General features: G+C 34.4%; 2 protein-coding genes across 2 annotated transcripts in view; both read left to right on the forward strand.

Annotated features, from left to right (window-relative positions):
• LOC129795731 (40S ribosomal protein S10b-like) overlaps positions 1 to 26,926 on the forward strand; it is a 575,051-nt gene that overhangs the window by 371,938 nt on the left and 176,187 nt on the right. The window lies entirely within an intron of this gene.
• On the forward strand, positions 10,063 to 11,942 carry LOC129795621 (uncharacterized). Its single transcript, XM_055837062.1, has one exon. The coding sequence runs from the start codon at positions 10,325 to 10,327 to the stop codon at positions 11,561 to 11,563; it is 1,239 nt and encodes a 412-aa protein (XP_055693037.1). The 5' UTR covers positions 10,063 to 10,324; the 3' UTR covers positions 11,564 to 11,942.

Raw genomic sequence — 26,926 nt, forward strand, 5'->3', positions numbered from 1 at the left:
GTCTTCTATAATGGGAGATGATGGGTGGTGGTAGGTGGTTGTGTGCCTATCTCCTCGGCAGCACCATCACCACCCCCTCCCCGTGTATTACTCCCGTGTGCTACATACACACAACACTTCAGATACGACTTACAATGTCATTATCTCGGATTTTATTGCTTCGAATGATGACGCATGAGGGGACTATAAATTGGAATTCCTCCGTCGCGCATTTTCACACAGCAACGCGACGGAAGTCATCGTATGTAGTGGGTGCTTTTCAAAAGCTCCCCCCACACCCATTCTTTCCACGAAAAGCTCCACCGTGTGTAGTGTGAAAAGTGATGAAATGTATGACGATAAAATTCAATACAAACCCCTCCCCCCGCACCTTTGCCCTTTATCTCATACACCTCCCACGCAACGTTCTCATAATGGAGCTAAGAGGTGGATGGCGCATTGCGTCCAATTTTGCCACTTTCCCACTCCCAAGGAGCCCCCTTCAGTCATTATTGCACAGTGCTGTATGGCAACAAAAATACATGCATATGCTTCTATGAGCACATAACAAGAGTCAGGAGTCATTGAGAAAAAGTCAATCATAACGCGTCCAGTTATTAGAGTTGGTATACCACAACGCGGATGGTGTTGTAATTTAATTTGTAAGTAGGATTAGTAGGCAAAGTTGATTTTTTTTATGAAATTCATCAATATGAAAGATAAAAATGCTCATATCTGAAGTTCTATAAGACCTATAGAAAATTCTTGACTAGTTTTGGAAAGGTATTAAAATAGGCTATAAATTGACATAAATTTCAATAATTTTCAAAGTCACATCTAGAACAAAAATGGCGGTTTTTTGTTTCACCAAAACAGTTTTTTGCACTTTTTGTCCTCAAGAAATGGTTCTAGAGGTTTCTGATGTTCTAGAAAGTTGTAGAGAATTGCAAAACCTTTAATTTAATACCAAGATGAGCAAAATCGGGCAAGCGGTTCAGGAGATATGGCTCTTACAACTTTTCAAATTCAAGAATTTTTCAAATGGCTATATCTTCTAAACGGCGACATAGATTTTCTTCATTTTCGGACTGGTGAAAGATATTGACTTAGGCTACAACATATCAAAATTTAAAAGAAATCGATGATGGGGATTCAGAGATATTGCCCTTTAAAGTTAGGCAATTTTTGTTTTTGATTTTAGCGCCTCTTGCGGATATTTTTGGAACTAGGAATGTTTTAGACAGTTGTAGAGCTTCTTGAAACCTTTCATTTGATACCAAGACGGTCAAAATCGGTCAAGCCGTTCTCGAGTTATATCGAAAAAACACTTTTTGCTTTAGACCGCCATATTTGCTTAACCGCTTGACCGATTTTGAAGTATGAGTTATCGATGAAAACATCTCACTGAGCACTACAACATACTAAAGTTTCAGACCTCTAGCTATAAGGAAACTGGTTGACAGTATTTCAAAATGGCGGATGGCGGCCATCTTGGATTTTGAAAATGCAAAAAAATGAAATTTTACACCCACATTTCTATAGAAAACTTCAAACCTGAAGGCTCTATCTCTCACCGTTCTCGAGATATAAGGCAAAGTTTAGAGTCCCGGACGGCAGGACGGCAGGACGGCAGGCCGGCCGGATCAAAAATTTTCCACCACCATTTTTGGAATGTGGGTTGTCTGAAACGTGCTCATACCAAGTTTGAGCCCGATCTGAGGTAGTCGGTTTTTCCGACGATTACAATACTTGGTATGCCACGATTGTGGTATACCAACTAATAATAATGAACATGAAACTTTCATCTTTTGTTACACATTTCCACGACAAAATTACGCTCAAGTGCTTTTCATGAGAAATTCCTCATTGCAGTAGCAAATATAATAGTAAAGGGAAGATGCAGTACGGGGTGTAATGGATGCATGTTTTTTTTAAAATAAATATAGAAGACATTTCAATTATTTGTACGAGATATTCTTTTTCAATTTCATAGAAAGTCTTTGGGATGAGAATCCCAAGAATTTTCTCCAAAGAAGATTTATTTATGGAGAAATTGATAAAATTAGAAAAGAAATTATTAAATAAAAGAGATTAAATTATTGTGATAAACTTTTAACCCATTTTTCATGTAAATTATATGAAAATTTACTTATTAACCCTTTCGCGTTTATGTGTAATACCCTCTGACCCAAAACGAAAATGTTTTTTTAGAGATACTTCTTGTTAATGTTTTTGGATGCTTTCTTCACCAGTATAAAGCCAAAGGATCAACCTATCAAGACATATTTTTTTGATTCGACCAATTAATTTCTTTACAGTCGAAATGAATTGTTCGGATCTTCGGAAATATTCGGTTTATTGCCCAATATTCAGATGATTCTCCAAAGAAATCAAAATATTGATTTTGATCCTAAAATGGCTCAGTTTGAGAAGAAAAAGCCTAAAAAATATTTAATTTAAATCCAAAAAAAGGTGTAAATTTGATCCGAAAAGTAGTTTTAAATCTAAAAATTAGTAAAATTCAAGTTGAGAAATAACTAAATTCAAGCCTAAAAATAATAAATTCAAGCCGAAAGGTAAACACTAGAAAATTCATTTTCCGATTTCGATTTCGAGATGTGAATTAAAATATTCAAATCATCGGAAATATTCGGATTATATATTCGCCAAAAACACCAAAATATTTAACAGATAAACTCCCTTGAGCTGGGTAAAGAACGTAAAGAAAAAGAAATCAAAAACTTCTTATTCGTACTCAGAAGTTAATTTTCTTAATAAAAAATAAATCCCAAAATAAATTTTAAACGTTAATGGGTTAATTTAATTTTTCAAAAATACCTCCGTATTTTTCCCACAATAATCCCTCATAACGTAGCATCGTCGTGACATGTGGTTTGCCTGTGGGTGTATTTAAATCAACTCTGAGGGCAGAAAAAGTTACTTTTGTGGGGGAGAAAAAAAAAGTTAATTGGGGGTTGTGAATCGCAAGTCCATTTAAAGCGAACCATACCGTGTGACCATTCACCTAATTAGGGTATAGGGTGCGCTTTGGATGAAATTAGTCACCTAATTTGCTGATTAGTCATTTGATTAATTAGCCCCAATGAGTGACATGTGAATGGATAAGATCCACTTGAAGGATTAAAGTAAAAGCTCAGTGTTGAGAGCTTTCCAGAGGATTATATCTCATTGCCCGCGTGCTGTGGATTTCATTGATTTAAGGGTTTGAAAGTGGTAGAAAAAAGTGTAAAATGAGCTTATCTGCGCCTTTTTTGAGCTCAACCGAAATGCAATGAAATTTCTTTTCGTGAATGGCGAGGGCAGAAAAAATTGTTTATCGCCGAAATTATTAAACTCTCACGCCCTGCTTGAAATTTCCATTCAGAGATTTTTCTTCTTGCTATATACAGCAATGCTATATGTAGCCTTCGCGTGGGATGGGGAAGAAGATAGCCTACATATGAGTACTTATGGATCAGGAAGACGTGTGTGTTGTGGGTGGTGCGAGCATGAAATATTGCTATGGGAAGTTTATGTTTACTCCGCGAGGCAGAAGACGAACCAACAGTGTACACATAAAAAAGAGATTCAATATACTCCCCCTCAATAATCTGCAAATTTTGTGAAAACATGTGAACACTTTTCCCAATAATCTCCACATTATTCCGCTTTAGCATGAAATGTCAACAATAACACCGCAAAATACAAACTTTTCCATACAGCGCCATAAATTAATTTTCAATCTCTTCTCCCCATTATATCAAATAACAAAAAAATCCATAGAAAACTCCCATGAACAAGAGGGATTGTTAAAAAATATATAACATAAATATGTACCTATATATAGGGGGAAACATATCAGTACTGAGAGGGAGAAAGACATAGAATATTTTTCCAAGGAAAATTCATTTCCTGACAAACTCCACACACCTTTCTCTATTGATATTTCATTGAGATCCCGAGCAAATTGATTTTTCTTTGCAACTGACATTCACATATTTGTACAATGAAAAAAAATAAGCTCCAAAATGAAATTAATATTTTTTAATTTGAAGCATTTAAATTATAATGTAGAAGCTCTTACAGAATTCAAGTTCAATGCAAGATTATTAAAATTTTCATTCAAATTTTCTTTGATGCACAAATTCTCGGAAATATTCTCATTTTTTGATATAAAAAGGAAATTATGTACAATGGTGTAAAAATTTTCCTTTGAGCGTTATTCAAATAAAAAAAAATAATTTTATTGCATTTTTTCTTTGATAAATTTGTCATTTTTAATTATGGATTTCCATGAATTAGTTTTCGCGACCAATTAAATACTTTCATTGCTCTCAAGAATTTTTTTTATTCAAAATTTAAGAAGTATGTAGGAGGAAGCAGGACTTGATAAGTACGAAAAGAAGAAATTAATTTTATAAATAATTTTTAATCCCCTAAATCCATCCCTATTCACAAACTATTATCAAAATTGTCTTGAAGAAAAGTTTTTTTTTCCATCTATACATTATAGTTTGATAGTAGGTATACACTACTATGTATGTACTATGTAGAATGTTTGAATTTCCTTCCTTAGGGGTGAATTCATCTCATTGAATTCCAATCAAGATTCCAATATCGTCCGTATTGCAATTAGCTAAAATGTGCTTCTGACGCGTGGGAAAGCTCTTTTGCCGCAGGATAGCAAAAAAAAAAAGAAAAGGAAAATGAGATTCAAAATTATGGATGGAGCGCTGTGACGTTAATCAATGGGTTGTACTCTGAGCAATTAGTTGGAGATTGATAAATCGGTGCATTAGTATACACTACTTACGAATTAGTTTCACCCGCCCCCCGCCCCCGCAGTGAGCTTCTCCTTTTGCTGTAATTTCAATTACTTTGTGGGGGTTGCTCTCCCATTTATTTGATGCCACACCACATCATTGATGGAAAACACATAGGGGATGATGCTACGGAGATATATACTCCTGAACTCAGCACAATTTTCCCGTGGAAATGTGCTGCGTATAACACATGCAAATGCGATGAGGAGCGCAGAGAGGGTGGAAAGGGTGGCTATAAAGGGTTAATGACATTGTACATAATTTACCAATTGGGCAGGCGGAATTCCAATTATCTAATATTATTCGTAACTCTGCCTCTCATGGCTGTTTATCTCTCCAACATAATTCATTCCCATATAAGCAAGTCTTCCCAAATGCGAAATCCCAATAAATACGAATGGATGTGCGGTTGCGGAGTGAGCGGGGTGGGGTTATACTAAATGCTCACATCGTGTCTCTAACCCCTAAACCCCAATGCTAGAAGTCAAAGTCACATCCCGCCCTCACTTTTACCCGCAATTTCCTACACCATCGCGTTTGCACACTGTGGTGCTTCCATTCCCATTCCCCTCCCCTGAATATAATTTCGGTACGAAGAGGTTTCATTTCTATTGAGTGAAATCACATACATATGAACATTATATATATAGTAAGGAGGGTGGCTTAAATGTCAATGGATAAGACTTTCTTAATCAATTCCTTTTCTTCGGCACAATTGACCAGAAATTCCTTTTGCAAATTGAGCATGACTACCCCCCAAGAGTGTCTGGGGTGTCTCAAATTTGCGTCCAGCCTCAAATTACCGAATTACCATTTCGTATTAAATTTCGCACTAAATTCTAGGGCTTTAATTAAATATGTGTGTGTGGCTCATGTGGTTTCTAAATTCAATTTATAATTCCCTCTCTTTGATAATATTTGTCATTTACCAAACATTTTGTATTTACAGTCTATTTGCAACATTTTCCTTCATAATAAAATCTATTTTAAATGATGATGTTATTTAACTTTGTTTTTAATAAACAGATCTGTTGAAGATGTCTTCATCAAGCATACGAAAAAGGATTTCATTGTTATTCAAGGTAAAAGCTTAAGTTAAACATTAAGGAAATTTTCCGAAGTTTTTTCTAATAAGCTACAAAAAGTATTGTGGAAACAAAATTTGAGTCAAATTTGCAAAAAAAAAGAAAATAACTCAAAAAACGAACATTAATTATAAATATTAAAATTTTTATTTTATTATTATTTTATTTTCCTTATTTATTATTTCATTTTCATTTATATATTAAATTGTTTAAAATATTAAAATGCAAATTAAAGTAAAATATTTTATAAAAATTTTAAATTTTCCCTATAAAATTTATATTAAATCAAGGGGTGTTTATCTGGCGAATATTTTGTTTTTTTAAGGGAATTATTCGAATATTTCCGAAGATCTGAATATTTATTTGACTTCACATGAACATCTTTTGCTAAAAACCGATTAATTCAAAAGAGAAAAAAATCAAAAAAACGTATTTAGGAAATTTTGGTTTGAATCTAGTCTTTTTTAGGTTGAATTTACTACTTTTCGGTTAGAATTTAGTTCTTTTTTAAGCTTTAATGTGTTTTTTTTAATAAGTTTTGTTCCTCGATTATTGAAATTTTGAGATTGAAAACTAAATATAATATCGGCTTGAATTTAGCCTTTTTTGGGTTAAATTTACTACTTTCTGACTTGAATTTACAACTCTTTAGCTTGAATTAACTACTTTTTAAACTTCAATTTTAGTCTTTTTTAGACATTAATTATGTAATATTTTTTAAAACTTTTTGAAATTTGAGATTGCCTTTTTAGGGTTGAAAACCAAATACTTTTAGGCTTGAATTTACTACTTTTTGTTCTTTCTAGGCTTAAATTATATGTATATTCTTAGCTGTGATTCTTTTGAATATAAGCTTTTATTCCTCAATCTTTGCCTTTTTATACCTAAAAGATATTTTTATGTTTTTCGTGTTGTAGGAAAATATTTTTATGCTTCAATTTTAAGCTCTTTTAGATTTGAATTTAGCATGATTAGGGGTGAAATTACTATTCAATTTGAATTTAGTTCTTATAAGGTTTGAAATAAATACTTTTTTAGGCTTCTATTTCTCAATCTAAGCCATTTTAGAGTATAAAAATCAATATTTTGATTTCTCTGGCAAATCATCCGAATATTAGCCAATATTCCGAATATTTCCGAAGATCCGAATAATTGCATTCAGATAAACACCCCTTGTATTAAATCAATTGAAGATCGTTTGTAAATCAAAATGATCTCATGAATATTATAAAAAAAAAATTATTTTATTCTATTCTATTTTTGATTCTATTGTATTCTAAGTAAAAAAATATGAAAATATTTTTTAATATTAACCCTTTCGCATCCGTATTAAACGTAAAAACAAATTGAAACATTCGATCGAAAACATCTTCTATAGCTAGAGCTTCATCAGTTTTCTTCTAGAAAGTCCTCAAGGACTTTAGACAACAAAAACACATTTTATTTTGAAAGAGAGTCACTAAAGAGACCTTTAAAAAATAATTTAAAAAACTCAGATAACAAGATTTACTCAGATTTACAAGATTTTTCCACTTTTTTGCTATTAATTTTCCATGAGAATCTAAAGAGAAAAATTTGAAAAATATATTTTTTTTATAGAAAACAGACGGATGGAAAAATGATTTTTTGCTGAACAATTTGGGAATTTCTAGAAGATAACTAAGCTCATAATATTTTTTAATTTGGAAAAACAATTAAAATAATATAAATTGAGGAAAATATAATAAAATATTTCACGCATATTCAATGGCCACCAAAGGGTTGAATATATACTTAAAAATTTCTATCAGAATTCTTTCCCGGGGAAATCATCTTTCAGATGAAACCCGAGACAATAAAAAAAAAAAGAATTCTTTCCACCTTAGTTGCTTTTTCATTATGCAAAAAACTGGAAAATTGTGGGAAATATTCCTCTTGTGGTATAAAATATATTTACAAGCGAAGGCTTATTTAACTATTTTCCTGTCTGCGGGGTTAATAAAAGCAACATTGAAGCTTTTCATCAGACAAACAAGATATATTATGAAAATTTGCAACATTTCCCATAGGAGCGCAGAATAGGAGGGCACAGTTCGCGAAGCTTTGAGAAAATATATCCCCCCCATGCACTCAGTAAGCAAACCTTTGTTTCCACAATATATAGTTAAAATTAACTACTAGCTTATATTCGTGATTTTTTAAAAGGGAATATTAATTAATGTGTAACAGATACATTATAATAATGAAACATAAGCTTACCCATTTGCAATATCATGTTCACGCGAAAAGCTCCCGCGAAGAAATTTAACTTGAGCTTTTCATGTCTATATACTTGTGTTTATTATTATGAATTATTCATTAAAACTAATACAAGCTGAGTGGAGTTGTTTTGCATTCAATGCCGCACAATAGACTAATTACAATGGTGGGTGCTGTGATGCAGAAAATCCTTCAGGAGGGACTTGTAGTAGAGTGGGGGGAAACTGTGAAAGAAAATCGCTCTGGGAAAGTGGAAAATGTTTTGGAAAATTTATGCCTTAACTCCCTTTCCACCATTTTGGGGTGGAATTGTTGCGCTAGTGGGGTTGTTCCATCCCATTCCCCGTTGGGACATAGAGTGGGGAAGTTCATTGTGTATATGCTGTGCTCTAAGTAGAAGGAATTTCCCATACTCCAAGATTATTTTTCCAAGCACTTCCTTCTGCCACCCTCCTTGACTTTTCCAACTCAACGCTCTGGCGCATTATTAGACTTCTTGGAAGTATTTTTTGCAATTACTATTTGCACACACAGCCCACATACCCTCCCTTTGGCACTCAAATGTTTACCCGGGAACTCTCATACTTTTCCATCCTTGTCTAATGAATTTTTTCCCACCCCCATCCCGGTGTATGTATGCACTTCTCAGTGAGATAAACCGGGGGTGCCCATCCCGCCATCAGGAGTGTCAAGTTGAAAATGGATATTTGTCATTTTTTATCACATTCCCACTCTGAGATTAAAAAAAAAACGACGACGACGATGAGAAAGTCACGATGGAGAAATTAAATGACGTAGTGCTGCAGAGAAAAGGAATTACTGGGAAACAGAAGCAAATTAAATTTCTGACAGTGAGATGAAAACACGAAAATATTTTCGTCTTTTCTCAACATCATTTGTGGCAGCTATGCGATGCGAAAATTGCATTGTTGATTTAATTTTTGAACTACTTTTTGAAGGAAAATTCACAACACCGAGCAATGTGAAATGTATAATGGTGAAATGAAATAGTAGGTACATGCCAGTTTATGGAACGAAGTCTGGCTTAATTTAAACTTTTATTTTTCTTATGCCAGGTTTAGACAAGGATTTAGGTTTTAAAGCTCAGATTAGGTCAAAGTGAATTGGAAGTTTTTTTTTTCTTATATTTTATTAATAAGTACGCGAAGACAGCCTTTTGACGATCTTTGGGCATCTGAATTCGAGAAAAGCTTTTAAAAAAAATCATTCAGCTTTTATTCAACCTGATTCTGACCTTAAAACCTTATAAAATCCAGACGTTAGAAGACTTTAACTTAGCTTAAAAACTATGCATAAAAATTGAAACAATGCCAATAAAAATTAGATTTAGAGCTTACAAAACTTAGACATTGCTTAAGAAATTAAAGCAAAGCATAAAAAAAAATCTTTAGCCTGGTAAAAAACTAGACTCTTGAATAAGAAAATTATGACTAGCTTAAAATCTTATGCACACCTTAAACAACTCGAACCTGGTCTAAGAAAACTTACACCTAGCCTAAAAAACTAAGAATTTGCATTAAAAATTAGGACTAGCTGAAAAAACTTGAATTCAGCTTATGAAAACCAAACCATGTCTAAGGAAACTTAAGCCTAATTTAAAAAAAAACTTAATTCTAGCCTAAAAAACCAAAACATGGTTGTAAACAAATTAGGCGTAGCCCAAAAAATTTAGGCCTACCCTAAAAACCTAAAACCTAATTTACCAAAAAATATTCCTTGCCTAAAAAAACCTTGTTTAAGAAAACTTAAGCCTGACGAGAGAAACTTAATCTGGATTTAGCTGTGTTTATCAACTTTGTCCTATATCTAGTCTAGTCTAGTTGGGAGTATAGTGATCATTGCAAATAGGATCAAAAGTTTTCAAATGAAGAAACAAAGGCAATTACTTGTAATTATTTCTTTTAGGCATGAGTTCCATATTAGTCACGAGAGTGAATAGACGCATCTATTTTTCTCTCTGATATTGAATTAATTTTGAGCTTATTGGATAGATAGAAAGGAGATTTTTTCGATTTTTTATAATCAGAACAATTTTTCAACATCTGTGGAGTGATTAAAATCAACATTTAAAAAGGTGTGAAGTGATTTTCACAGATTTTCTTTTTTGAAGAGACTTGAATTTTTCCTTTGTTAAGTGAGACAAATTTTTTCATCTGAAAGAGTGAAAAGGACAGTGAGATGGCGGCAGCGCCGATTGGCGCGGGCCGAAAAAGAACGATGAATTTGATAACGGAATCAGAATTCCCTCCATTGGACTCTGGTGGTCAGAAGAGTAAGAGGAATAGAAACATTTTTGTGTTTGGGAGAGGAGAAGAGAGTGAAAGCCCTCGATATTTGGTTGTTGAGAGAAGTGATGATGGTGAGAGTATGAAAGCGCTCTCCGTGTTCAAGGTGAAGAGAGAGATCAGCAAGTTAGTGGGGAAGGTGAAGCGTTTGCAACCGCTGTTGCAGGGTAAATCGCTACTTATTGAGATTGCGTCGGATGAGCAAGCGGATAAGCTACTCAAATTGAAGAATTTGGCTGGAAAACCAGTTAAAATTTCATGGCACCCATCAATGAACAAGAGCAAGGGGATAATTGCGTGCTACGATTGGACGTATATTCCTCTCGAAGAGCTAAAAGAGGAGCTTAAAGCATTCAATGTATCTGATGTTAAAGCAATCAAGAGGAAAGTTGAGGGAGGAAAGATGATCGACACAGGCACATTTATTGTGACCTTCGATTCGCCGAAGTTGCCAGAATCCATTGACGCGTTTTATTACCCTCTCAAGGTGAAAACCTTCATACCCAACCCAGCTAGATGCTTCAAATGCCAGAAGTACGGGCATTTTGTGGATAAATGTCGTATGGCAAAGAAGATTTGTGCAAAGTGCTTGCATAACGAGCACGAAGGAGAATGTGTACATCCACATGTGTGTGCGAACTGTGGGGAGGATCATCTCTCGTGGTCCAGGAAATGCACAGTTTTCAAGCAAGAATTTTCTATTATGAAGATAAAGGTCACACAGAAGATCTCATATTTTGCGGCTAAACAGGAGTACATGAGGACTCGGAGCATGGATTTATCTTTTGCTGAAACCGTGGCAAAATCGAAGGCTACAAAGTTGAGGAAGCAAATTAGTGGAGCTGGGAAGACTGTCTTTCCTGGTTATGAACAAGACAAGCCAGAGTCTGCCGGAGTCAACGGGGTGGGACTTCCCTCCATAGAGTTCGTAGAGTCATTGAGAATGGATAGAATGGAAACTGATGAAGCACAACCTGGATCATCAAAGGATGGACAGCCTTCGAGTGTCTCCTTAGGAGGCACATCTTTGGGTGCTAAGGCTGACCTTAGCACCGGTAACATCTCAAAAATCCCTTCTACAGGGACAGTAATCAAAAATGCCTTGAATACTTTAATTGAAGAAGATATTTAAATTTCTTAAATTTCACACTAAAAATGTAGTAGCTATAGTTGAATGAATTTTAAAGGGACATAATTGTATTTTTGGAGACAAAAAACAAGATTTGTCCCAGGAGTAATGGAATTTGAATTTATGAAAGTGAAGTTATAGCTAAACTTGGTTGTAGTTTACAATTATTTAGTAGCTGCATTTCTTCATTTAATCACTAATTTTCTTTATAAAAAAAATTGTCAAAGTTTTCTATAATTTGTTTAAAAATTAGACATATCATAGTTTATTTGTATTTGGTTCCCCTAATGGGTGACAAAGTTTCTTCTTTATTTGGGAAGTACCTCTTTTATTGTAATTTTTATGAAAAATTTGTAATTTATTATACACTCTATGGCTACGGCCCCTGTGTAATACTTATTCTTAAATATATATATATATCTTTTAGGCACAAACAAGATGCTCAAAAAATCAATTTTTTTAAAATATTTTTAACTAAAATTCATCTTAAAGAGTTAGTTTACTTCTAAGAAATATTTGAGAGACAAAATTAATTTTCATTTATCGCATTTTCATTATAAAACTTAGAAACTTTCAAATTCAAAATGAACAAAATAATCCAAAAATGTGCAGTGGATGAAGGAACAAAAGCATCCCCTATTTCAAATCTCTGAAACATTTTCCAACTTTAACTGTGTCATTGTGCATAGAATGTCATCATATATAGTTCTAACTGTATAGTGAAACCAAGTAGAGAATATTCATACGTATCTAACAAGCAGGGCTTTATTGGAAGTTTCTAAGTCTTCCGCATAAGAGGGGCTGCTGTGTGCTGAAATGTCGTTTTGTATGTACCACATACAGTATAGTGAAATTGTATTTATTTCAAACAATGTGATTTTCTGCAAATTTAAATAGCACCACCACAAGTAATCGTGTTGGGTTATGTGAAATGGCAGCGGAAGACAAAAGCTCCACACCCCCATATATAGCTCTGGCGGGAAGTTTACATTTGGCGGCAGTGAGAGATATTCCGCACCATGCAACCCCTATAATTCGCATTTATATAAAGAAAACTGTTCTTGATGTGCTTTATGGTTGCAACTGAGAAGACGCAACATTAGACCTAACTTTGATCATTACCAGAAGCCACAGTCATGTCTAATGCAGTTATCTTCCCCCTCAATGCTGTAAAGCTTTGGAGATTAAATTAATTTATTGGTAAAACAAATTCATCATTTATGGTATTACGTAAGCCGCTGTAATACGACAAATTAAATGGCGCGAATTTTGGGGCGGCTGGAAAATGGCTAAAGCCACACTGTGGCGCAATTCTTGTGCAGTTATCTTAATGTTTTGCAATGTAGGTTAATGCAATAGTTAAGAAAAGCACGTTTTGAATATAAACTAAGGTATAATGGGAACATAATTTCCACAACAATAAACGTGCTAAAACATGTGACAACATAGTATTGGTAGAAAGGATATTATGCACAATATATAGAGAAAATCTTACAATTTATTTGAATTTAGAACAAATCTAATTATGAATATTTTCAGGAACCAAGACGTTCTGGAAAAGTTTTAATTTATTTTCAATTTTTGTTTCAATGAATGCAAAGAAATTTAATTTTCCACAAATAGAGGTAACTGGGGCAAAATGGTGAGAGTGCAAGGGTTCCAAAAATGGCCTGAAAATGCATTTTCCCGCTAAGTTAAAGAGAAATCGTCTAAGACCTCTGAGACAAAGTTATAGCCCGGAAAATTCGCTATAAGATAGTAAGATATATAAGATATTTGCATGGGATAACTCAAATATTTCCACGGAACTCAAGAAAAATTATCTCACAAAAATACACCATTTTACCCCAAGTTCCCCTACTATTCTTTTGCTTTCTTTTGCCCCAAAGCCTTTCATGAAAACCATCCATTCTTAATAGAATTTTCCCAATTGCAAGCAACTATGGTGGCATTTTCAAGGCATGGCACAAAATTAAATTTTAATTACACTTCACTTACAGTGTGCAAAAGTTTTCACACCACTCGGTGAAGTTGTCTAAAATAATATATAAATAGCAAATGTACAAAGCCAATAATTATCGGGATTTAATCCCCACATACATAAATCCCCGGAGCATTTTCATCTGGCTGCCGAGATTCTCCGTGAAACACTGAAGTTGCATATTTTCCTGCTAAATTATTGCATCCATTATCAGAAGTTGCCGCGCACTCGTTTTTTTTGCACATGCCACAGAACAGTGTTGGACCCCTTTTTGTACGCCACCCTCCCCCCTTGTGGTAGAGGCACTGCGAGGTCTTCATAGCATGTTGAACCGAAGAAGAGGTGAGAGAGACGACTAAAGCGCGTAAATATTTAAGTAATTATACACGTTTTGCAGTTTTTCGCCATACATAAAGATTTATCTGACGTCGCAATCAAAATTTAATCGATTACCAACAGATAGTTCCACAAGAGTCGCTTCCCATTCGCCATCATTTCCGATGGCAATCTGTGCGGCGGGAATATTTTTCACAGCCGAGCACCTTCCATCCTTCCGTCTTAACACCTTTCCGCCCGGACGTAGCCTTTCTGACCATATCCGCTTCACAAAATCCCCCTCCCAACACAATCCTATTTTCCTACATATTAGTCACGATACCGAGATTTGTTCCCATTTTGCCTTAGATTTCTTCTTCTTCCATGGAATGTTTTTCTTTTGGGGTCAATTAAGACAAATTCCATTATTCCTTATTGGTGGTAATCCAATAAATACCTTTATATATGTATTTCTTTTCTTTCTCAAAGACGAATATCTTCCCATGAGAAAAGAATCTCGATAAGAATCTTTTACGATGGATTTTTTTTACTTGTTTCTCTGTTGAAGTTGTCAGAAAATTAAGACAATTTTCTCTGCTTATTTTTACTTTCAATGAGCTAAAAAACTCATTGGGACAATCCACCTAAAAATGCAGTAGACAGAAAAAGAATTTAAAATAAGAGGAAATTATGTTTCAATGCGCAGCATAAAGTTCTGAAGAACACAATAAAGAATAAGTAATTAAATATTTCATGAAAAGAATAGGATAGGGAGAGAATTGGCTGAAATAAAAAAAATACATTGAAAAGTGTTTCAAAAATACACTGTCGAAAAACACAGCGTTGAAACATCAGCGCGAATGTTTCATGCTTGGAAAATGCATTGCATTTTTTATCCATTTCAATGCGTGAAACATTCACGCTGGTATTTCATCGGTGAGTTTGAAAAAGATATTTTTCATTCTTCATTCATTTGGAGACAAAAACACAAAAGTGACGTCATTCTTTGTATTTTTAAGAAGATCTTTGTAGAATTTTTTCCAGCTTATTCCAGTATATGGGAAATGGGAAATTTCTTTGGTTATTTATTGTTCTTTTATGATGCTCAGCAACATTAAACGTTTCTCAATTGATCGTTAAATGAGAATTTTTTTTTATATATCAGTGAATGAACTCCTTTATAAATTTTGTTATCAAATTCAGTTTGGAAACGATTCAAGTCTCACGAAAAATTATGATTTTTCTTAGTTGAGCATTTCCTCGATATTGTTTTCTACTTTCAAAAATAATTGAATTAATTTGAATTTAAATTTTCAAATAAATACAATATTTCTCGCTCATTTCAGCGTGACACGATGAGCGCGAAAGGGTTATAAAAAACTGAAAAACTGAAGACTGATAATTAAATTTTTATAACTTCAACAGATTTATAAGTTTAAAAAATAAATTTTATATCTCATTATATCCGTATACATATATTTATTTAGCGATATCGGGATTAATTCATATTTTCAATATTCAATTGACAATTGAAAACACAATCATTGCGCAAAACTAATAATTTTGAAAAATATATCCAACTATCCTCAAAATTCTATACTATTATTCGAATGAATTTTGTTTTAAATTTTAGATGAAATGCATTGTATTGCATTCAAAGGAAATTGGATAATTCAACATTAATTCGTATTTTACACTGAAAATTTGGCAAAATACAAAAACATTGCACTGGGTTTTGTATTTCATACAACATTCGGTTGAAATGGAAACTTGTTTTCATGCGAAAATTCAGCATAAAACCTCCCTGCTGAAAGCTTGAGAGTTGGATGATGTGAAACAAAAGCGAAAGAGTATCATTGAGCTGGTGCTGAAATTTTGTCAACAATTTGAAACCCAATTATCCAAAAGCCATTCTCAGTGTTGGGGAAAATTCAATCTTAACTCCTTTCGACACTATGTGCTCCAATTGTTAAATGCACGCCCCCACCTCATCTACCTTTCGCCTATATAGCAAATTCTGTTTTATATCATTTGCAAAATCGTCCATTGCTTCCTACTATATAGATTTTCACATTCTATGAGACCAAGCCCAAAATTTCTCTGGAAATCTCATTTGAAGCAGCTAAACAATGCGAATGTACTGGCGCTATATTTGTTAACACACACAGTACACAATTTGCACGGAATATATATCCCCCTTTTGGGGGGTGGGTTTGTTACTGAACACTTACATACACAAGGGAGCTTTCCCTTGCACATATTATATTGCATATCCCACACCATCATTACACAGCCATAGTTACAATTTGTTGTTTGTAGGGTGGCTGAAATGGGGAGCAAACAAGAGCTCATAGAAACTCTCACAATGTGCCTCGACGTCAAATTGTGCACGTGTGGGGGAAAGGGGGAGGGGGTGTTATAGCATGTGCCTTCTCTCCTATTTTTGAGGGAGGCGCTCTTCTTGTGGGAAATGTGGAAAATGGTGTGTGTGGCAATGTTATTTTGTATTTTAGAAGAAATTCCAGCCAAAAATTCTCCCCTTGTTGAGCACATAGGGGTAGGTAGGTAGTGCTACAGATGGAGGCTTCATACAGCTCATGTTGTGGTTACATCCCATCCCCAGCATCATATAAAATATTGATGATGGCATTATGCCACGTGAGTAAGAGAATTAGGGGTGGTTTTATCACTTTCAGCTGGCATTTGACTTCCTAGAAATTTTACAACAACAAAAAAAAGAAGAGAAAGAGAAATTCCTTACTCTTTCTCCCCAAAGGATGCATCAATTTACCAGCAAATGAAGGGGGTTGTTCAGCAGAACTACCCTTTTACGTCATAACACACATAGTTGCTCGCTGTTTTTCATATAATTTAAGAGAAAAGAGAGACAAGTTTTTTTCATTAAGAGAGAAAATGGATCCACTTAAAAATCTGGATGGAAGCCAAATGTCCAAGAGGGTATTTTATGGAATGAACCCCGTTGACATTTTGAGCATTGCTTTTTCAAACTAAAGCTGCGCTTCGCAGTACAACAGTAAGTTTTCATTTTCATTTGGTATTAAGACTTTTCCGTGATGACTTGAAAAAAAATGCAAGGGGTGTTTATTTGGCGAATATTTGGAATATTTTAGCGAATCGTCCGAATTTTGACGAATAATCAGACTGTTAACAAATAATTTGAATCTGGCGAATATAATAAAATTAGTTCTAATCTTCTTGATAAATAATCCGAATTTTGACAAAGACTTTGAATGTTCTTGAACAAAAATCAGAAATTTTACGAATAGACTGAAATTTCTTGACGTATAATTCGAATCTTCTTAACAAATAATCCGAATATTGATGAATATTCTAATTTCGAGAAATAATCCGAACTTTGACGAATAATATGAATCTTAACGAATTGTTCTAATCTCGTCGAATAAAATGTATCTTGACGAATAATTCGAATCTTCTTAACAAATATTCCGAATATTGATGAATATTCTAATTTCGAGGAATAATCCGAACTTTGACGAATAATATGAATCTTAACGAATAGTTCTAATCTCGACGAATAAAACGTATCCTGACAATAATTCGAATCTTCTTAACAAATAATATCTTAACAAATAATCCGAATATTGATGAATATTCTAATTTCGAGGAATAATCAGAACTTTGACGAATAATATGAATCTTAACGAATAGTTCTAATCTCGACGAATAAAATGTATCTTGACGAATAATTCGAATCTTCTTAACAAATAATCCGAATCTTGACGAATAATTCAAATATTTTCGTTCAGATAATTACCCCTTGGAAAAATTATTTATTGCGGAGCATCGCTGTAAGGATTAATTGTGTACAAGAATGTTTTTTAGTGTTCTAGTACTAATGCCAAATGGTGACAATTTTTTCCTAGATATGATTTATTCTTAAGAAAATATTCTCGAAGCTTTTTTTTCAATATTCTTTTTATATAATTCCCTGCTAAAGAATAGTTTATTTCAGAATACTTTTTCTAATAAATTTTTGCTTTCATTTTTCTGATTGTTCTACTTTCAACGAACTCTTCCCACCATTGCGGCCACATTGGTTCACAGCTCACCAAGCGCGTTAGTTATATATGTAGGTATGTAGCTCGGGAACAAAACTCAAGCAATGAGAGCACAACAAGAGAAGAAAATATTTGGCTCAAGTGTAAGTTTTGTGGAGCTCTTTTCGCCTCACTTTATAGAGTAGGTACATCACCACAGTCTCTACATAAATAGTAATTGCACGTCTTGATAATCGCCACATAAATTATGGGATTTATAACGAAACGTATGAATGCGTATAAATCCATCAGAATCAGGCTGTTGCTCTGTTGTGTTAGCATAATTACACTCCTAGTATTCCCAACAGCTTGTCCATTTTTATTGAGCGCCTCGTTGGGTGCCTATACGTGAGTTTTCGGGGGGGCTAGAAGGCGCGCACATTAAAATGCCGCAGATGATTTTTTTGTACTTCTGGGGAACTCCACAGTCATCATTGCAGAGCTCCGTGTGCTCTCTGTGACTTAAAATCGCCCAATTTTTATTGGTGGTGTTACACATTTTCTCCACCAAATGGGTTCAATGGTGCTGGATGAGAGAGATTTAGTGGCCATCGGGTGTCCATTGGCCCCATTAATGCCATTTTCTACGCTTATTGGAATAATTGGTGCAGCTGAGCATCGATAAATTGATCGCCTCTCATAGTTGGGCCTCTTTTTCTTCACACTGTTGGGCTCCAAAGAAGAAATGCGAAACAGAATGTGGTGCGATCACCGCTCTTCATCTCTTCGTCACTCCCAGGGAGCATAACAACATGGAGGGAGCATTGTAATTTAACAAGAAAAGAAAATCATTTTTTAAATGTACTTTTTTCAGAAATTTTTTTAAGGTTAAACAATTATTTTTCTTATTCTAAATATCCAGAGTTCTAAAGCTAAAGACGGGAAAAAATTGGGAAAGCAGCTAAAGAAAAGGCACTCATATTGTTTCTTACGTAAATTTTGTTTGTAATTGAACATAGCCTAAAAATGGCAAATGTATTTTGCCGAAACGTCGCTGTATAGCATAAAAGGAGTGCCCTTTATTTCCTTTGGCTGCTTTTCCTAGTTTTCCCCGTCTCCAACATAATCCTCAGCTAAGCCGTCAAAACTGACCTCATTATAAAGTTTAAGTTCATTTTTTCTCATTTCTTATTTCTCCGATCTGCTTTATGGCTCCATGCTGATTTTACTCATTGGAAATCTCTTAGGGAAAAATTCTCGTTGCTCAAGCGAAGCACTCTGAAACAATGAGTTTTCCCAGCAGCACAGGTTCTGACGCTTTTATTGTGGCTCAAGAAGAACTTACCGGCTAAGGTGGGTGCCAACTAATTGGTCACCCACCCAATTCAGCCCTCGTAGGTTGTTAGGCAGCTTATCCAGGTAAATCAGAAGAATTGATCAGTCCCCGTTTCACAGCACAGCAGTGTAACGCGCACTTCCACTATCCGCTATCACCAGGCCAACCAATTTGTGCAGGAAAAGAAGAAAAGTTTTTCTCCTAGTTGAAATTTCAGAATTTCTTCTCCACGGTCACTTGGAGGAACTTCAGAGGGATCGTCAAAAGAACTTTCTGAGAGGAAATAAGCTTTATTTCCAGTACAGTCGTTGAATATATCCCACAGCGATTTCAGGCACGACCAACTCTAGTGTCTAACGCACACATCTTTCCACGTATTTTTGAATGAATGTACAACAGAAAGATTAGTGTGACTGCGTGCGTGACTGATGGAATGCTTGAGCGTGTATGAGCTGAGTGATTGTACCTTTAATGAGAAATTGAGATAATTTAAGAAATCTCTCCGGTTCGAATGAGGCGCCGTTGATGCCAAACAACTCCTGCTAAATATCATAAATTCACGGAGACAAACTAGCCTGATATTGATTCTCAAAGACAGGAAATCACTTCTAACGCCGCTGGAAAATTCTGGGATTTTTTCTTTATATTAAATTAATGATTTTTTTTAAATTGAACGTTACAAATTTTATTTCTTGACTGAACTTTGGAAAAATCTTTTCTATTGATTTTAAACCCTCTTCACACAAATAATTTCTTTAGAAACAGTAATAAATAGTTTTTTTTTCTTTTCAAATGAGACTTTTGAATTGGTGATTTCTTTTTATTCTTATTTAATAAGAAGGTTATTGTCTTAAATTAGGCAAATTGACAACATCATCGCTACAATAATTTATTCGCAATTTAAACCTTAAAATTAACTGATAATTCTCAAAAGAATCAATGCTGTTTTATTTATTTTTATTTAAACAAAATTTGTCAAAATAAAAAGGGAATGTTCCCTCCGTTGTTTTAAACCTCTTCGATCATACTTCTTCGTCATTCTCACTTATTTCTGCTTCCAGCCACCATCAGTCCTCCACGAGATGGATATGTTCATTCGTGCGGCGGCTGCATGTGAGCTGTATGTCGCGCAAACTTTATTTTCTCCTTTTGGGATTGTATAAAAGGGAAAAATACATTTTTGTCACTTTTTACATCTCATTGGTATGCGCGGCACAAGATTTACTTTTCAAAAATTGGACGAAAATTCCAAGAGTGGTACTTCTTATTCACCACAAGCCCGGCACCGCATGAATGTCTCAACTCTCGGGGTTTTGTCATACACACACGTCGTCGCAGGCTACACAAGAGAGGAGTTGAGATGCCCCATAATAAAATAAAGTAATATTGCAAGTTGGATGAGATGGGGAGGATGGATTACCATGGTGAGTGTGGGATCTTCACTGAAAAATAGACACACCACTCACGGGCTCTTCAAAAATTACATTGTGCGCGATGGGAACAACAATTTCTTTGTGGAAAAAAAAGACACACCGCATGTACTGCATGACAATTTTCCTCCTGTAGCATCCTCGCTACTCCATTCCACACATAGTACATGAGAAGAGAGCAATGTTGTTCATCAGGGGCTCTATTCTTGCAATGACACACACATCCCGGAATAGACACACTTCTGCATATGATTGAAATCTCCAATATTGAATGAAGCTGAAATGATTTTGGAGAAAAATGGGATACGGTGGATGCACGGAGAAAGAACAATTCCACGTATATGAATTTCAATTGATTTTCCAGGGGGGGGGGTGGTTTACGCTGTAGGTAGTGATAAAATTTTGTAAAATCAGTGATTGGAAAGTTTTTGTCAAGAAAAAGACATAATTTTCATGATAATTTCAGAAATAATTTGATTTTTTTTTAAATTTTCTCATGTAGAAGCGTATAAACTCCTTGGCAATTAATTTAAATTTTAATTCTCGTGTGAACAGAAAATCTGTAAAAAAAAGCGCCCCAAAAAATGGAAACACGTGCCGAAAAAAGAAGTGAATGCGTTAAAAATCATTCATCCGTTTTGTTTGCTGAAATAAATCAAAATCAATAAATCAACCTCATAGCTTCATAGTGGAAGTTTAAAATGGGCAATTTCACGGGTCAATTAAACCCTATTTCCAATGCTTATTTTATTAATTAACTCCACCAATTTCCACTCATTTGCTAAATGGCTATTTATTCTACAAAATCTTCAGCGATTTCGTGGTGGAGAAAATACGACGATAAAAAAATCATCTTGGGGATCAAATATCCGCAGCCATGCCACTGACCCTGGCAGAGCTGCTTGCTTACATCGTTTAACCATACCTCTCATGGTGGAAGATCCCTATCAGAAGCATCTTTAAAAGTTCTTTGAAAGAGTTGAAGTTTCGGAATAATATTCCAATCTTCAAATTTCACTCCATTACTCATTTCAACGCTGAGGAATTCTTTCAAGAAATGAATTTCTTTAGAGTTTGGTTTTTTTCACGTGTTTTTTAAGGACACATCGTGTGCATTCATTAAGAATGGACAGGAGCATTTGGGACTCATCATGGTGTCCCCGTTTTGCTTTAAATTACGACTCACGAAGGCACAGGGAAAATTTATTATCCTTCACCAATGTGTTTTGTGTCCTCCGTGGCGGCAACCATTTTTTTTTTCGTTTATGTGACCGAGATACGGAGCCCAACTATCGCGGTAGAAGATCTCATTTGTTGAAAGCCTCAAAGAGATGGGCTGAAGAAAGAGGAGGGTTAAGTAAAAAATGTGCCCCATTATCACTCGCTACCATCGGACAATGATTCAAAAATGTTGAGCTTATCCCGAGCACAAGAGATCCCGCACATTTGCCAAAGTGAAGGAGAAGACACAAGCAGGCACACAGGGTGTAATGTTCCATTTTGTGACGATTGATTTCCTACCCATGCTTTCCAGCCTCATTTTTCAACATTTTTTATGCAATTTATTTAAATCTTAATATATGTTTTGTAATATTGAGAATTCTATTGAATAATTTTTTTTTAAAAAGAATCGTTAAAACAGCGAGAGCGTAGTCAGAAATCAAGAAGATTTTTCATAGAATCTTCTTGTTTTTTAAATAAAATTAAAGACTTTAAAAATGTATTTAAAGAAAAACAATGATTATGTACAAAGTAATGCTTCGCTATATTTTTTTTATATTCCTTCTGAGAAGCAATCATCATTAAAACAATTATCGATACAATGAGCTTCTGACCTTATTAACCCTTTCGCGTCAGCGTGAAACATTGAAACATGCGCTTTTTATCACGATATTTATTCTGTGGATGCTTTTAGATGACGTCAATCAGAAGATCTTCTTTAGTCTCAATTGCGTGAATTTGATGCATTTCTTACTTGGAAAATTCATTAAATTCTTAATTTTTTTTTTAAAATAAAATGTTTTACGTTTGGGTCAACGTATGACCCAAAAAACGCAAAACTTGAGTGCATAAAAATAACATAAAAAAATTATTTTCTTGAAAAAAAAGGAAAAAGATCTGATAATAAAAAAGTCTTCTTATGCAAAATTTCAAGAATTTTACTTAAGAACTGATCGAACGTTGTGAAAATTTCGAAACATCTTGAGCACATTGCTTTGAAAGCAAGGCTGTTCGGCAAATCAAAATTATTTTTGATTGTGGGAAATAGTTACAAATAATGAAAAAATTTCTTCAAAACGTAACAAATTCAAATGTCTCGTAAAATTACCTTTAAATATTTCCTGGGTGACCGCAGTTAAATAAATATTAACTCTTTTGCTCAATTTTAACCGAAAAATCACCATGAAAGGAAAAAAGTCAGCAACATGCTGTGGTTTATCTAAATTGCGGTTAAAGATGATCACATCGTCTTATGCAATTGAAAATTTAAGAGCAAACGGAACGGAGGTGGTGAAAAAAAGCCACTGAAGCGAATGTGAGATTCCATGTTGGGTTTTTTTTTGCTCTTCTTCATCTTAAAATCAGCTTGAGCTTTCTTTAAATCTCTCCCTGGGTTTTAATAAATTGAAAACAAATAGCTAAGGTGGGTAATTAATTTTCAATAATCGGTTTTAAATGTGTTCTCCACGCGCTAATCCGCCTTGGAATCTGGATGGGAAAAAATGCTGATCGCAGCAGAGTCCGCGTTCTTCTAACAAATTGCAAGAAGCTACTAAAATGACGGTTTTTCGTCCATTCGCGCATTTCATTACACAACAAAGATTGTACAATGCATTAGGGAGATACTCTTTGCGGGAACACCATCGCTATTGCCCCTACCTTCGCCGCACAGCCCCATTATTAGCTGGCAGAGACACAGCATAGAGCCGCAGCATTGCTCGACAATTGATACGTTCACCATTATGCTAATACAGCTTGAAAAACAAATTCATAAAAATTTTCACCACACGGCAATTAATCTCAATTATTGGGAGACTCTCACGTGCTGATTGTACAATAATGAAATTTAAATTGGTGACCCCATGATATTTGCACACATAATTCTGGGAGTTTACTCAGGCCCCGCGCAAAATCTCCTCGGAAATCTCCGAAATCTCCTGAGAAAATTCCCAAAAGGCATTTTTATTTATTTACCTTACCTTGTTTTTTTTTGTGCGGCTCTTTAGAAGTGATTTTTTCCTCCTCAATCCTCCAAGAAAAAAAAAGAATGGCAAAAAGTATTTTTTTGAAAGGAGAGGCCATCGAAAAAAAAAGCAGACGAAACATCTTGAGTCCTCCACGGCTAAGAAAAAAAATGAGAGAAAATAAAATGAATGAAGCCTCGGAACATTCGACAAGATCTTAAAAATTGTCGTCCCATTATTAAAGGTAAAAAAGAGAAGGCAGGCACAGATCCTAAATAAGATGTCCTGATAAGATTGCCTTTGTGCTGTTTTTGGGGTTTGACACAATTCACTTTGTACACGGCCCTGGGTGTTGCTTTTTGTGTGTGTGGCATGTCCAATGGGGATTTTTTCGTTGTTGAAACTTCTCCTTTTTCCAGCATCTTACCCCGAAATTTCTTGTGTAATATTTTTTTTCGTTTCATCTTTCCTTTAGCATCCTGCATGACGACAATGAGGCGAAAGTGAATAGGGCATAGCATTGGTGTCCTTTCTCATGGGAGAAAATTGGACAAGAATTGATATTAAAACCATGTGAAATGTCCCTTGTCTGCCTTTTGGAGTAAAGTGAGAGCCATTGAGTTGATTTTTGCCCCTTTTTTTGACTCACCTCTCAAAGGCTAACGTTGACTTTTAGCTTCACTTCCTCCTTTCTTTGGACATGGTTGTTCTTTTTTTTCTTTCAATTTCATCTTCTAAATCCTATTCAAGAATTATATAAATCGTATTGGCCTTTGGCTGAGTTTTAAGAACAAATGGATTATTTTTTTTTTTTTGAAAAAAGAAATTCAGAGGATAATTCTCTTTAGCTTGATTTACAGCCTATCTCTGGCTCCAAAATCTTTCTACAAAAATTAGAAACTTCACGTTTACCTATAAAAAAATTCCAAATTGAAATACATGAAATGGAAACGTTAAATACATAAAACAAAAAAAAACAAAACATAAGAAAAAAATCTAACGTTTGTAGAGAAGTGTCAAACATTAAAAAAAAGAAGCATCAAACGTTCGAAAAGAATATCAAATATTTGAAAGAAAATTTCAAAAAATAACAGAAAATTAAACGATAAAAAATAAATATCAAAATTTAGAAATATTCAACTTTCATAAAAAAAAACGTTAAATATTTTTAAAAAATCCCAAACGTTGAAAAATCAATCGTTAAAATAGAACTGTCAAATGTTCAAAGAGAAATGTCAAACGTTTGAAAAATATTGCAAAATAATAAAAATTATAGGATAATACATTATTCGTAAGCTGTTAATTCAAATGCAACAAAGGGGTAGATTCTGAAAAAAATCTTTTCTTTTCTAACAGCTTAAAAGCTGTTGTAAGATTTTGACAGATAGAGTTTTTAAGTCGATCTATTGTCGTTCTAGAAAAGAAAAACAAAGAATTTGTTGTTTAAGAAAATAGTCAGAAAGCTCTTTAGAGAGGCCTGGAAAATTAATTTTCCATCAAGAATCCGTTTAATAAAAGTTATAAATTGTTAATTCTATAAGATGTTTCCCAGAATACCAAAAATCTTAGAAAAATTGCAATTTAAACCTCCAAACCGAAGAGTCTATAAGACAAATTACTTTTTCTCACGTATTTTATGCATTTCAATTTTTTCTAATAAAACAGTTATATTGACCATCTTGACAGGGATATCATTTCTCGCCAAAAATTATATACTTGCCACTTTGGCCATATCGCAAAAGAGCATAAAATATTTCAAATGGAGAGAGCGAGAAAAAATCTAAACACGCAATTCTCTTCCAGACTTGGAGTATTTTTGTCTTCCTTCCTTTCCCTCCCCGAATTCATTTCAGAGCAACTTTTTTAATAAATTAAGATAAGTAAATGGTTTCGTGTTTGAAGGCAAAAATATCGTGAAATTCTCCTTTTTTGATATTCTCTCTCGTAGAGCACCCATGAGCGAGGGAACCACTCAAATGTTTCTCATATCACTTGAGTCTCTAATTAATAAGTGAGCATTCTTTCGTTCCATCCAACACTTTTGATTGACAGTGAAACGAAAAAAAAAAGATTTCTTTTCTTCTCTCCTATATTACCTTCTACCACATTTTTTTGCGCTTGACATCCACCGAAAAAATCTCTCTTAGACACGACAGGTAGAGAAATATATGTATGTAATCGGTTTTTGGGCATTTTGGCTTATATATTCTGTATACGCATATCTATGTTTTGGATGTAATAAAAATGTTCTAAAATATAGAAACTCGTGTGTGTTCTTTGTGGACGATTTTATGATGCGATAGTGCACGGTTGCGACGGTTGCTGGGAAGAGGGGTTGCTTGTGGGGGCCACGCAGCAAAATTTATATATTTGGAAAAATAAATCTAACACACACAGCAGAATGCTGAGGAGGACCCTCACTGATTCTTATCGTTTTTGGGTATTATTTAGGAGAGGAAGAGACGAACACAACCCATCCTGGAAATGTACATATACATAAATATTTTCAGAGGAAATCCAGTTAATTAAAATTATGTATATTCATCGTGACACAGTGCAGGTAGTAAAAGGTGTCCCTTCACCACCAGGATGGTAGACAAAAATTTTAATGGCCACACAGAATATTTAACCCTTGAATGAAAATTCCACAAAAATTATTTATGCCACCACTATCTGTGGGTAAGGATCTTAGTTGAGTAATTAAAAATTAAATTGTGTCTCACTGTTTGACCATACTCTGGTGGTTGTTAGGTCGTAGTTGAAGGGAAACTCCACAAATTAAATTAGAACACATAAAATTCTCCCTGAAAAAAAAGGATGTGACTCTTCTCCTTCTCCACACATAAAAAGAAACTTCCTTTTATTCCATTCCCCACCACCATACATAGTTTATGTACATACATATGTACACTACCCGCGAAAAGTTTCCGGGCAAGGCTAAAATGGGATATTTTTGAAGGCAAAATTCAAATGGCCATATCTCCGGCTGTGGTTAACCGATTTTCAAAAATTTACCAGTTTTGGAAAGGTACATTTCTCACCTTTCCAAAACTGGTAAATTTTCGAAAATCGGTCAATTCGTTCGCTTTTCGCAGCCATT

The sequence above is a fragment of the Lutzomyia longipalpis genome, chromosome 4 (genome assembly GCF_024334085.1).
Source record: "Lutzomyia longipalpis isolate SR_M1_2022 chromosome 4, ASM2433408v1".
NCBI classification, from domain to species: Eukaryota; Metazoa; Arthropoda; class Insecta; order Diptera; family Psychodidae; genus Lutzomyia; species Lutzomyia longipalpis.

Bases quoted from the DNA above. Each gene is read 5' to 3' on its own strand.
- LOC129795621 (XM_055837062.1), top strand. From the start codon at position 10,325: ATGGCGGCAGCGCCGATTGGCGCGGGCCGAAAAAGAACGATGAATTTG.